Source organism: Ipomoea triloba, chromosome 3, assembly GCF_003576645.1.
Source record: "Ipomoea triloba cultivar NCNSP0323 chromosome 3, ASM357664v1".
Classification (NCBI taxonomy): domain Eukaryota; kingdom Viridiplantae; phylum Streptophyta; class Magnoliopsida; order Solanales; family Convolvulaceae; genus Ipomoea; species Ipomoea triloba.
In genome coordinates, this window is record NC_044918.1 from 15530527 (window position 1) to 15541938 (window position 11412).

General features: G+C 37.5%; 2 protein-coding genes across 2 annotated transcripts; both read left to right on the forward strand.

Annotated features, from left to right (window-relative positions):
- The first annotated feature begins 195 nt into the window (after positions 1–195).
- On the forward strand, positions 196–3350 carry LOC116011828 (ras-related protein RABE1c-like). The gene is made up of 9 exons (XM_031251245.1): positions 196–311; positions 489–622; positions 1116–1188; positions 1564–1664; positions 2044–2109; positions 2245–2342; positions 2576–2638; positions 2723–2815; positions 2943–3350. Exons 2-9 carry the CDS (start codon positions 553–555, stop codon positions 3018–3020), a joined length of 642 nt encoding a protein of 213 aa, XP_031107105.1. The 5' UTR covers positions 196–311; positions 489–552; the 3' UTR covers positions 3021–3350.
- Positions 3351–4854: 1504 nt separating this feature from the next.
- On the forward strand, positions 4855–10151 carry LOC116013989 (2-oxoglutarate dehydrogenase, mitochondrial-like). Its single transcript, XM_031253967.1, has 9 exons — positions 4855–4872; positions 5322–6963; positions 7158–7384; positions 7477–7809; positions 7947–8193; positions 8697–8825; positions 8922–9137; positions 9356–9479; positions 9724–10151. Exons 2-9 carry the CDS (start codon positions 5416–5418, stop codon positions 9960–9962), a joined length of 3063 nt encoding a protein of 1020 aa, XP_031109827.1. The 5' UTR covers positions 4855–4872; positions 5322–5415; the 3' UTR covers positions 9963–10151.
- The last annotated feature ends 1261 nt before the right edge of the window (positions 10152–11412 follow it).

Below are 11412 nucleotides of genomic sequence, written 5' to 3' on the forward strand. Positions count from 1 at the left end.
TTTTTTTTTTTTTTTTTTTTTTTTTTTGTTTTTGTTTAGTTTTTTTCTCTTTTCTTCTCTCTCCTGCGTGTATATGAAAAAAGTAACAAAAAATTCATATTGCTCCCCTTTCAATTTAACTCGTGCATAGTCTTCTGTCAAAAAAAAAAAAGTAAAAATAAATATTGTATCAATAAATGGAGTTTAATACATTAATTAAAATTAAAATTATAGGGAGTATACAATTAAGATGCGCATTGACACGTCTTGAAGACAGAGCGTTAATCCTTGATTCCTTGGTAGCCTGCGCAGTGCGGAGCACCACACCCCAGGTAAACCACCTCTCTAACCGGCAATATCCTCCCTATGTATGGACGCCTTCATTTCTATGCATTTGTTGAATCTGTTGTTCAAATCGAACTCATTTTATGGCTTTTACTTCTGATTCCGTAACACGGAACCTCTCATTGTGATAATCATTGCTGATGCTATGCGCTGCGGTGTTGCAGAGACGAATTGCTAGGGTTTTGCATTGTTGATTTTGGATATATATTTATATCGTAGAAAGAGAGGATGGCGGCTCAAGCTAGGGCTAGAGCGGATTATGATTATCTTATAAAACTGCTTCTCATTGGCGATAGCGGTTTGTTTTTTTCTTCCGTTCACATTTCTTATATTTCATAATAATGTGGAATTGCAGTTACGTTTTTGAATCTGATGATAATCGCTGGTTGTTTTATGGTATTTGTCCTGTGCCGTCAATAGCGAATCGATTATTTGATATGTCTGAGCTAATTTATTGTCGGCAATGGTGTTTTTCGGATTATGTATTACAACGACACATCTAACTCTGATAGGATAAGTCTGTGTGGCTGTATTTAAAATGTAGGTTATGTATTGCATAAAACTTATATTTTCCTAGAATCGTATGTGTTTTTTTCCCCCTTTTGTGCTAGCTCCCATTAGTGGCCCAATGCTATTGAGTATTGTGTCAGAAATAGTGTAAATATGTAAATGCCCAAGTTGATCACGTATAGCTAGTTGCTTCTCACTTGAGTGGTTGATTAGATAAGGAAGGAGTTCATCTGATATGCTAAATTGCTAATGTGTGGCATGTTATCTGGATGTGTTTGAAGGTGTGGGGAAGAGTTGTTTGCTTCTGCGGTTCTCAGATGGTTCGTTCACAACAAGTTTCATTACCACAATTGGGTATGTCTTTACCATTTTCCTTTGGAAATTGGAATGGTCATTAGAATATGATAGCTTTAGTACTTGAACATGTGAAACTCTTGGTAGCTATAATATGATGCTTGCGCATTTTTTAAGTGATTCACATTTTGTATTGGGGTAAGGGATACTTCTTATTGTTTGTGGAGTTGATTTGGAATTAACCCATGCACCACTATTGGCAACATAGAGGAACTTAATTTAAAAATAACTTTGAATGAATGGTTTTATATGTGACTAGAATAAGGTCTTCTAATCCTAATTTCAGAATTAATATCTCTTTGATGATTTGCTCTCCTTTTTTTTATTTTTATTTTGGTCTATCCTTTACATGTCTTTCCCTTCTCTCTGTTATAGTATTGACTTTAAGATAAGAACAATTGAACTTGATGGAAAGCGCATCAAGTTGCAAATTTGGGATACTGCTGGTCAAGAGCGGTTCAGGACTATCACTACAGGTACATGGATTGGCTTCACTTTATAAAATTAGCCAAGTTTAATTTAACATTTTATTCTTATGTAGTTTTCAGCATATGGGTGGAAGGGATTAAATATGCAATTTCCATTAATTGTTTTTCATTGAAATTGAACTCTTTAACTGCTGCTCCAAGGGGCCAAGGGATGTAGCTATTTTAGCATGAACCTTGTAGATCTTGATGTTGAACTTGCGACTCTTATCTTTGTCTATTCCATAAGGAGCCACTGTCTTCACAGGCATGCTCTTCCGTCCAGCCTATCCACCTCGGCAAGTCTGTATCTCATAAACTCAGTGAAAGAACATGATTTTTTGAGTCTAATTTATGATGTTTAGCTTAAATTTGCTTTGTTTTATGGCAGCATATTATCGAGGAGCCATGGGTATTCTGCTAGTGTATGATGTCACAGATGAATCATCTTTCAACAGTATTTTCTATCACTACCATCTTCTATTCTCTTATTTTCATTTCAAACTTGTAACTTGGATTTATTGCTTCACCATCTTCATGCCAAGATAAAATTTTACTGTTTTTAAAAAAAATCTTTAATTGGTATTTTCAGACATCAGGAACTGGATCCGCAACATAGAGCAACATGCTTCTGATAATGTCAACAAGGTTTTGGTTGGAAACAAGGCTGATATGGATGAAAGCAAAAGGGTAGGTGATTGTAATAACAGATAAGGCTTCCTGAAAACCTTTATTCATAATCTGGTTAAATTGTAGATTCGTCACTACTGCTTTAAAATACACTAATTCCAATTTAACATTTGCACTTCCTTGTATAAACTGTGTTGGAAATAAACCATAGCTCAAGTTTTGCTACTTGATTAGCATTTTCGTATTAATGCATAAGTGAATGAAGACACTGATACACTCTTTCATCATATTAGGCTGTGCCAACCTCTAAGGGTCAAGCTCTTGCTGATGAGTATGGGATCAAGTTCTTTGAAACTGTAAGTTCAATCCATCTAATCTACCGAACACAAGTTCAATTTAAGTTAGTTCTTTTTGTAGCCTTTAGATGTAAATTGCTGCAGAGTGCAAAAACAAACATGAATGTGGAGGAGGTTTTCTTTTCAATTGCAAGAGATATTAAGCACAGGCTCTCTGAATCTGATTCCAAGGCTGAGGTACATTATCTTTTCCTCTATTTTCTACTTTCACATTGAGAGGAGAGAGAGAACTCTTAAGCATTCTACAATGTGCGGTTATTATTTCTATAATCTAAAAGTGACGCCATAAACTTGGTGGTTGCAGCCGCAGGCAATCAAGATTAACCAATCAGACCAGGGAGCTGCCGGCCAGCCAGCAGGAAAGTCAGCTTGCTGTGCCTAATCATATGAGGCCATTAAGATGGGTAGTCTTCTACTAGCGCTTGGCTTATAAATTGATCGCAATGAAATCTGGCTGTCCATGCTTAGGCGCCCTTCCATTCTTTTACCATTTTATGTGTGGAGATTGTTGTGTCAATTATGCTGTCTGACTGTTTTGCTCATTACCTAGCTGCCTTTGCTTTTATCATTGGCATTATCCATTGTTTTATGTAGAAAGAACAAAGAACATGTAATTCCAACAATACAATATTTACTGCTTGTGTGTAAGATAACATGTTTATGAATTTGGTGCTCTTATATCTGTAAATAAATTTTCCAGTGTTTCGAGTTACGTTCAAACACCTTTTTTTCTTGTTCCTAAGGCTCAAATTTTTGTTGGCTAGCTTTTTAGGTCTGCGTGAGCCTTAATTTGCCTATGCAGGTTGACGAGTCTAGAAATTTTTTTGAATTAATATTAATGGCAATAAATACATCTCAATTCTCACATGGACCGCATACTTTTCTAGTTAAACAACATTGTCCAATAATCAAATATTCATCAAACATAGACAAGTTATTATAATATAATGTAAAAGTCCCCATTAGTTTAAATATTTGTCTCAAAACTAATAAAATATTTGGTCTACCAAATTCATGCTTCTAGAAAGTAACCGTGTCTCAAATGTGAATACTGAATACATTAAAGAAAGCACCGACGCTAACTTGTAATAATTTTATTTTAATTTTTTTTTTATTTTTTAAAAAGATAGCTTTCAAATATTGGTCTAGTAGATATGATATCTTACTTAAGATTATTTTTAGCAGTATAGTAGACAAATATATACAGACTCAAAAGACATAATTCTACAGAAGACACAATTCAATAAGCATATTTTTACAGACACAACTTTTGTGTTTCAACAGTAGGAACCAATTCTTATCATGAACATTGGAGGTTTGAGTTTGAATTAGACTTTGTGTGCACAGAAGTGTATACTTTATCTTCACAAAAAAAGTGTACACTTTATCTTCACAAAAAAGTGTACATTTTATTAATTTAGTTTACCTCATGAACTTGGATGTCAGGTTCATGGATTCAGGATATAACCCACCGAAGATGAAAATTTTGGGTTATAAAAAATTAAAAATAAAGAAAGAAGTTTGAGACTTACTTAGTGTGCTGCACAATTTTACTTTTGGATGTGCTTCAAACCTTGCTACCAAGTTTCCTTTTTGGCTATAAATTGTGCTGCCACCTTTGCTACAAGGTGTACTACCATCTTTGCTCTTCGGGTAAAAAATACAAGTCTCACTTATGTTTATTAAATTTTTATATTTTTTTGTTGAAATACAACAAATATAAGTCTCAAACATATTTTTCATTCTTTTGTCCAAAATTCAAAATTTACTCATTTTTATTTGTTCATCTTATTTTTTAACCATTTTAGTCAATTTCCCAAGATGGGACATGGTCAAACGTGAACATTAGCGCTGCGTCAAGTGATGACCTGTCGAGGCCCACAGCCTGGATCGGGCCCGCCAACTACTACTTCTACAACAACGTTAATGGGGAAAGGAAATGATCTTTTGTCGTAAAGAGACCAATTCTTCTGGAAGGAAAGCAAAGTTGGAAGTTGTTGGAAGTGGGGAAAAGAATGGTGGAAAATAAATAATACTCCGTAAATGCGTACAGTGTAATAAAGAAAAAAAAGGTCAAACCAATAAATATTTTGGGAAAAAAATTTTAATAAAAGATTTGGGCCCACTGTATCGGAATTGTTAGAAGAACCTGCATTCCACTATATATATAGCACAAGCAGCCGCGCAACGTCCGTTGCTTCTTCCTCTCATTTCTCATTTTTCAAAAGCTAAAGGTATCGATCTCTGTATATCTCTCTCTCCAATGTGTATTTGGTTTGTTTTGAATGGGATTGTTTATTGTTATTGATCGATGATTGTTGTTTCACGTGGAGCGGAGCTCATTATATATTTTGCTTGATTGTTTCTCAAGTTTGTCACGGTGTGCATTCATTTTTGTTTCCCAAGGATTTTTTGCTGTTTTGATAAGTGATTCAGTCCAAATGTGCAATGAATCTTGGTAATGTTTAGATCTTTGGTGGTTAAATTGCTGATGTGATGTTCTAAAAAACGTTTTTCTTTTGTTGTGTGCATTAAGCTGATAAGATTTAAATTGTGTCATTGGATTAATTGGTGTTTGTTGTGGAGGATTAGATGTTTTTGAGAGTTGCATGCTTTTCACCTGTTGTGGTCACTGATATATATATATTTTTTTTGGTTTACATTCATTGATCTGTTTGGTTAGGTTGGTTTGGAGGAGAAATAATGAAATTTGTTTAAGGCTTAAATTTGGTTGAACAAAGGGTGTGTTGAAGCGTTGGGTTTGAGTTTTTGGTAGAATGGCGTGGTTAAGAGCTGGGTGTGGTGTTGCTAGGCTTGCTGTTAGGAGGGCTCTGTCCCAAGGTGGATCATATGGTGTGAGGGCTCATGTGCTGGCATTGCAGCATAGAGATCTACATTCAACCGGTGATAGGCGGAAGGCTGAATCTGCTCCTGTCCCGAGGTCTGTTCCGCTGTCTAAGTTGTCAGATAGTTTCTTAGATGGGACGAGCAGTGTGTACCTTGAGGAGCTTCAACGAGCTTGGGAGCAAGATCCGAATAGTGTTGATGAGTCATGGGACAATTTCTTTAGAAACTTTGTTGGTCAGGCTTCAGCATCCGCGGGGGTTTCTGGCCAAACGATTCAAGAAAGTATGCGGTTGTTGTTGCTTGCAAGGGCTTACCAGGTTAATGGTCACATGAAAGCTAAATTGGATCCATTGAATTTGGAGGAGAGGCAAATACCAGATGATTTAGACCTTGCTTCTTATGGATTCACTGAGGCTGATCTTGATCGAGAATTCTTCCTTGGTGTTTGGATGATGTCTGGTTTCTTGTCTGAGAATCGTCCGGTGCAAACATTGAGGGCAATACTGACAAGACTCGAGCAGGCTTATTGTGGGAATATTGGGTATGAGTACATGCATATTCCTGACCGCGAGAAATGTAATTGGCTGAGGGAACGGATTGAGACCCAGACGAAACCAGAATACAGCCGTGAACGACGTGAGGTTATTCTTGATAGGCTGATATGGAGTACTCAGTTCGAGAACTTTTTGGCTACCAAGTGGACAGCTGCCAAGAGGTTCGGCCTAGAAGGCTGTGAGACCTTGATTCCTGGAATGAAGGAGATGTTTGACCGAGCTGCGGATCTAGGGGTAGAGAGCATAGTCATTGGGATGTCACATAGAGGACGGTTGAATGTGCTCGGAAATGTTGTCCGTAAGCCACTTAGGCAAATTTTTAGCGAGTTTAGTGGAGGTACAAAACCTGTTGATGAATCTGGTTATGTGGGAACCGGTGATGTCAAGTATCACTTGGGAACATCCTATGACCGCCCAACTAGGGCCGGGAAGAGGATTCATTTGTCGTTAGTCGCAAACCCTAGCCACTTGGAAGCTGTGGATCCGGTTGTCATTGGAAAAACTCGAGCAAAACAATACTATACGAATGACATTGATAGGACAAAGAACATGGGCATTTTAATTCATGGCGACGGTAGCTTTGCAGGGCAAGGTGTTGTTTATGAGACATTGCATCTTAGTGCTCTTCCAAATTACACATCTGGTGGGACCATACACATCGTAGTAAATAATCAAGTCGCATTTACTACTGATCCAAGGTCCGGAAGATCCTCTCAGTACTGTACTGATGTAGCCAAGGCTTTGAATGCCCCGATTTTTCATGTCAACGGTGATGATGTTGAGGCTGTAACTCGTGTTTGTGAACTTGCTGCAGAGTGGCGCCAGGTGTTTCACTCAGATGTTGTGGTTGATATTGTCTGCTATCGTCGATTTGGACATAATGAAATTGATGAACCATCTTTTACCCAGCCCAAAATGTACACGGTTAGTTCCTTAATAACTCCTATGAAGATAGATATTAGTCCTTTTATATTCCGAGTGAAAATTGTGTTCGACTGCAATTTAGGCAGCTGAAAAATTGTATATTGTCATTGTTGTACTTGTTGAAGCTTTTCTATTTATATATATTGCATGGCTGATAGAACTCCCGGTTTTGTGTGTCCTAACCTTTCTTATAGGTCATTAGGAGTCATCCTTCAGCACAAGAGATCTATCAAAAGAAGCTTCTTGATTCTGGCGTTGTGACAAAAGAAGACATTGACAGGATACATAATAAGATCAATTCAATTCTCAACGAGGAATTTATAGCTAGCAAAGACCACGCTACTAAAAAACGAGACTGGCTTTCAGCTTTTTGGTCCGGTTTCAAGTCTCCTGAACAGCTTTCACGTGTAAGGAATACGGGGTAAGATTTGTGCTTGTCAACTCAAATCGTTGTTGATCAATCAGTTTTTAATTCAAAATTCAAGGCTCATTTTAGGTGCTTGTTTGCTGCAGTGTCAAACCGGAGATCTTGAAGGATGTTGGAAACGCAATCACCACCCTTCCAGAAAATTTTAAGCCTCACAGGGCAGTGAAAAGGATATTTGCTGACCGTCAAAAGATGATTGAAACGGGGGAGGGTGTTGATTGGGCACTAGGGGAAGCACTTGCGTTTGCAACGTTACTTGTGGAAGGAAATCATGTCAGGTTGAGTGGTCAGGATGTTGAGCGAGGTACTTTTAGTCACCGACATTCTGTTCTTCACGACCAGGAGACAGGTGAAAAATACTGCCCTCTCGATCACGTTCTGATGAACCAAAATGAAGAGATGTTCACCGTAAGCAACAGGTAACTTCAATTGGATTTTTGCCTCATCTCAGTTTCAAAAGACTACTTCACAAATTTTAAATACTTTTATACATTGATGTTTAAGGAAACTGAGACATCCGATCCTCAATGTTTCTTCGGTTTTGTTTTCTATGCAGCTCTCTGTCTGAATTTGGTGTACTGGGATTTGAATTGGGTTATTCAATGGAAAATCCAAATTCTTTGGTGCTTTGGGAAGCCCAATTCGGAGACTTCGCAAATGGAGCTGAAGTTATCTTTGACCAATTCTTGAGCAGTGGGGAGGCCAAGTGGCTGCGACAGACAGGACTAGTTGTGCTTTTACCTCATGGCTATGATGGCCAGGGCCCCGAGCATTCAAGTGCACGTCTGGAACGCTTTCTCCAGGTATTACTTTAATCACTATTACAATTAGCACTGCATCCCTTCTTCCCTATGCTTCTTCTCTCGCCTGTTTTCCACTCGTTAATTCAAGCATCAATACTTCTTTAACTGTCATTTTTTGTTGTCATAATCGACGGGATAGTATAGAATTTTTACATACAAATGCAGGTCCATTACTATTAAACTGCCTTATACTGTCTGAAGGTTCATAAATTTTCGTCCATGACTCCATCTACATAGAGTGAAAAATGCCATATAATGGTACAATTGATTTCCCTATCCCAATTGTGTTGTTGAAATAGGAGAAAAGGAGGAAAATATACTGGCATTTCTCCTATTCTTAACTGATTACTGCTTCAAACTATATACTTGATCTTTTCCTTCCCCCGAGAATTTTATGCCAAGATTGTAAATTTAACACAAAATATGTTCATGTTGAAATCTTTATCAGTTTCAATAAAAATGTACCTAGGCTCATCTTTTGTCGTCGTGAATTGTAATGGCAGATGAGTGATGATAACCCGTATGTTATCCCCGAGATGGAACCGACCTTACGGAAACAGATTCAGGAATGCAATTGGCAGGTGGTGAATGTAACAACGCCTGCGAATTATTTCCATGTACTGCGTCGACAGGTAAGTGGAGGTAGAGACTTACGAGAATTTTGAGCCCTAATTAGTTCTTCCTTGGTGTCTGATGCATCATTATATTGTTACGCTTTTCTATCTCAGATTCATAGGGATTTCCGTAAACCTCTTATTGTGATGTCTCCAAAGAACTTGCTTCGTCACAAGGACTGCAGGTCAAATCTGTCTGACTTTGACGATGTTGAAGGCCACCCAGGCTTCGACAAACAGGGCACCAGATTTAAGCGACTCATCAAAGATAAGAATGATCATTCGGACCTCGAGGAGGGTATTAGACGGCTAATCCTTTGCTCAGGAAAGGTGTGTCTTCTTAGATTCATTAATCTCGTTGATCTAGCTAGAACTCCTTTCAAGTTGTGTGTTCACTTTTACACAGTTTTGACAATTTCTCGAGGCAAATGAACAATGATACAAATGTAACATGAATCAATCAACTATGCATGCTTGGTTCTATTTTCCTTTTGCATCTTAGTTAGTTAGTAACTGCGATTTATTTTCTTGTTCTTGGGTGCTTACAGGTTTATTATGACCTCGACGAGGAAAGAGAGAAAGGTGAAGTGAAAGATGTTGCGATTTGCAGGGTGGAACAACTCTCCCCGTTCCCATATGACCTCATTCAACGCGAATTAAAGCGATATCCAAGTATGTTGTCCATCTATCTTTCAACCATTTATATCAGCTTGTAATTCTTTTCTTAAATCAATCAATCTGCCATATGGAAGGGGGGTGAGTTTGAGCCTTAGTGGAGGCGATATTGACTCTTTGTGCTTCAGTAGGTTGAGAAAGTAGTTATGAACAGATATTGCATTGTAACAGAGTCAATAGTACTCAAAAAAATCAATCAATCTGCCAAGTAAATCACAATCTTGAAAACCCCCGATTTCAGATGCTGAGGTCGTTTGGTGCCAGGAAGAGCCGATGAACATGGGCGCATACCATTTCATCGCCCCGCGCCTGTGTACATCCATGAAAGCACAGGGCAGGGGCGGCATGGACGACATCAAGTACGTCGGCCGTGCTCCCTCGGCCGCCACCGCCACCGGCTTCCACCAGGTTCATGTGAAAGAGCAGACGGGGCTTGTCCAGAAAGCATTGCAGATAGATCCTATCAACTATCCATTCTGAACTCTCAAGTAAAAGTTGGATCAAAATTCATCACAGATTCATTCTGCTCAAATATTTTACTCAGAATCAGGCCTTCAATCATTCATCCGTGTACTAGTGAGTAGTGATGCTTGATTGCATCTGCAAAATTTTGTCGTCGTTCTTGACATCATTGATGCTGATTTTTTTATTTATTTTTGTATTTTTTGATAATAATTAGGTTTTGTTGTTGCGTTCGTACTGCTAATGATTGATGCATGCAAGTTGACAAATAAAGTTTTGTTAGTTTAAGTTTGCGCCAACAGAATCAACTTTACTGCTCATAAGCTATGATACACAGAAACTTTTAAAGGTGAGCGTTTTTTGCGTTTCGATTTCCTCTCAGGAAACTTGTGAAATCTACGCAAAAACATTTTGAGATTGTTTCCTTAATATTTATGTATTCGTGTTAAGTGCGCTAACTTGTTCATAAGTACAACGATAATTTTGATCTGATCATCTACGTATAAGCTTTATGAGTCGATCTTGGAGGGTGGAGTTTCATAATGAAATGCAAATATGCTTTCAGAACCCGAAAATAACTCATGGCAAAACCTGTTTCAAACTAAATTATCAACCATTTGAATATGTCCTAACAGACTTTAGAGAATCATTATTCATAAAGAAATGCAAATATGATTTTAGTACCCGAAAATAACTCATGACAAACCTGTTTCAGACTCAATTATCAACCATTTGAATCTATATATTCTATCAGACTTTAGAGAATCTGGACCCGAATATTATCTGAGTCATTGCCATCTCGGATATGAATGGACTTACCTTTAATCCATGGCCACCTCCTATAAGTCGAAACGTCACGTATAGTGGAGGAGTGGGAATGCGGTGGACTCCATTTTTACTCCTTTTTCCTCTTCTCTTTCTGTAGTTGTAAGTGGCTGATGGTTTGTTATCATTGTCTTTACATTTTGGAATCACTCTATCCAATTATATTGAGAGGCTAAGTTACACGCAACTACAAACTAAAGATTCTAAAGTAGTACATGCTGACCTGTATTATTAAATTGATTAATGAAAGTTTTTAATAGAATGCCTAGCAGTAATTTGTGAAAGTCAAACACAAGAGGGAGGACAAAAGTCAAAGCTAAATTTGAAAAATGATTAAAATAATATGAAATGGCATTAATCAATGTTTATATGATCGAAAGACAGGTAAATTATTGTCTGAACCATGGTACATAACTACATGGTCTATACAGTGTTGTGTGGATTCTAACAAAAAGTACATTTATGTATTGAATGTACATTATAAAAAATAATATACTTTCTCTGAATACAATGCACATTTTAATATATATATTAAAAGTGTATTATTTGTGTATGGAATGTACATTATTTGATAATATGATTCACACAATAATAATTAGAAAGACGTAGATAATGTTGGAGTATTGAGATATGACCCATGTTC

Coding starts and splice junctions, on each gene's coding strand:
- LOC116013989 (XM_031253967.1), top strand. CDS start 5,416: ATGGCGTGGTTAAGAGCTGGGTGTGGTGTTGCTAGGCTTGCTGTTAGG. Junction 7,810..7,946: donor ATGTTCACCGTAAGCAACAG/GTAACTTCAATT, acceptor TTTTCTATGCAG/CTCTCTGTCTGAATTTGGTG. Junction 9,138..9,355: donor TAATCCTTTGCTCAGGAAAG/GTGTGTCTTCTT, acceptor GGGTGCTTACAG/GTTTATTATGACCTCGACGA.
- LOC116011828 (XM_031251245.1), top strand. CDS start 553: ATGGCGGCTCAAGCTAGGGCTAGAGCGGATTATGATTATCTTATAAAA. Junction 2,343..2,575: donor ATATGGATGAAAGCAAAAGG/GTAGGTGATTGT, acceptor TCATCATATTAG/GCTGTGCCAACCTCTAAGGG. Junction 2,639..2,722: donor GGATCAAGTTCTTTGAAACT/GTAAGTTCAATC, acceptor AAATTGCTGCAG/AGTGCAAAAACAAACATGAA.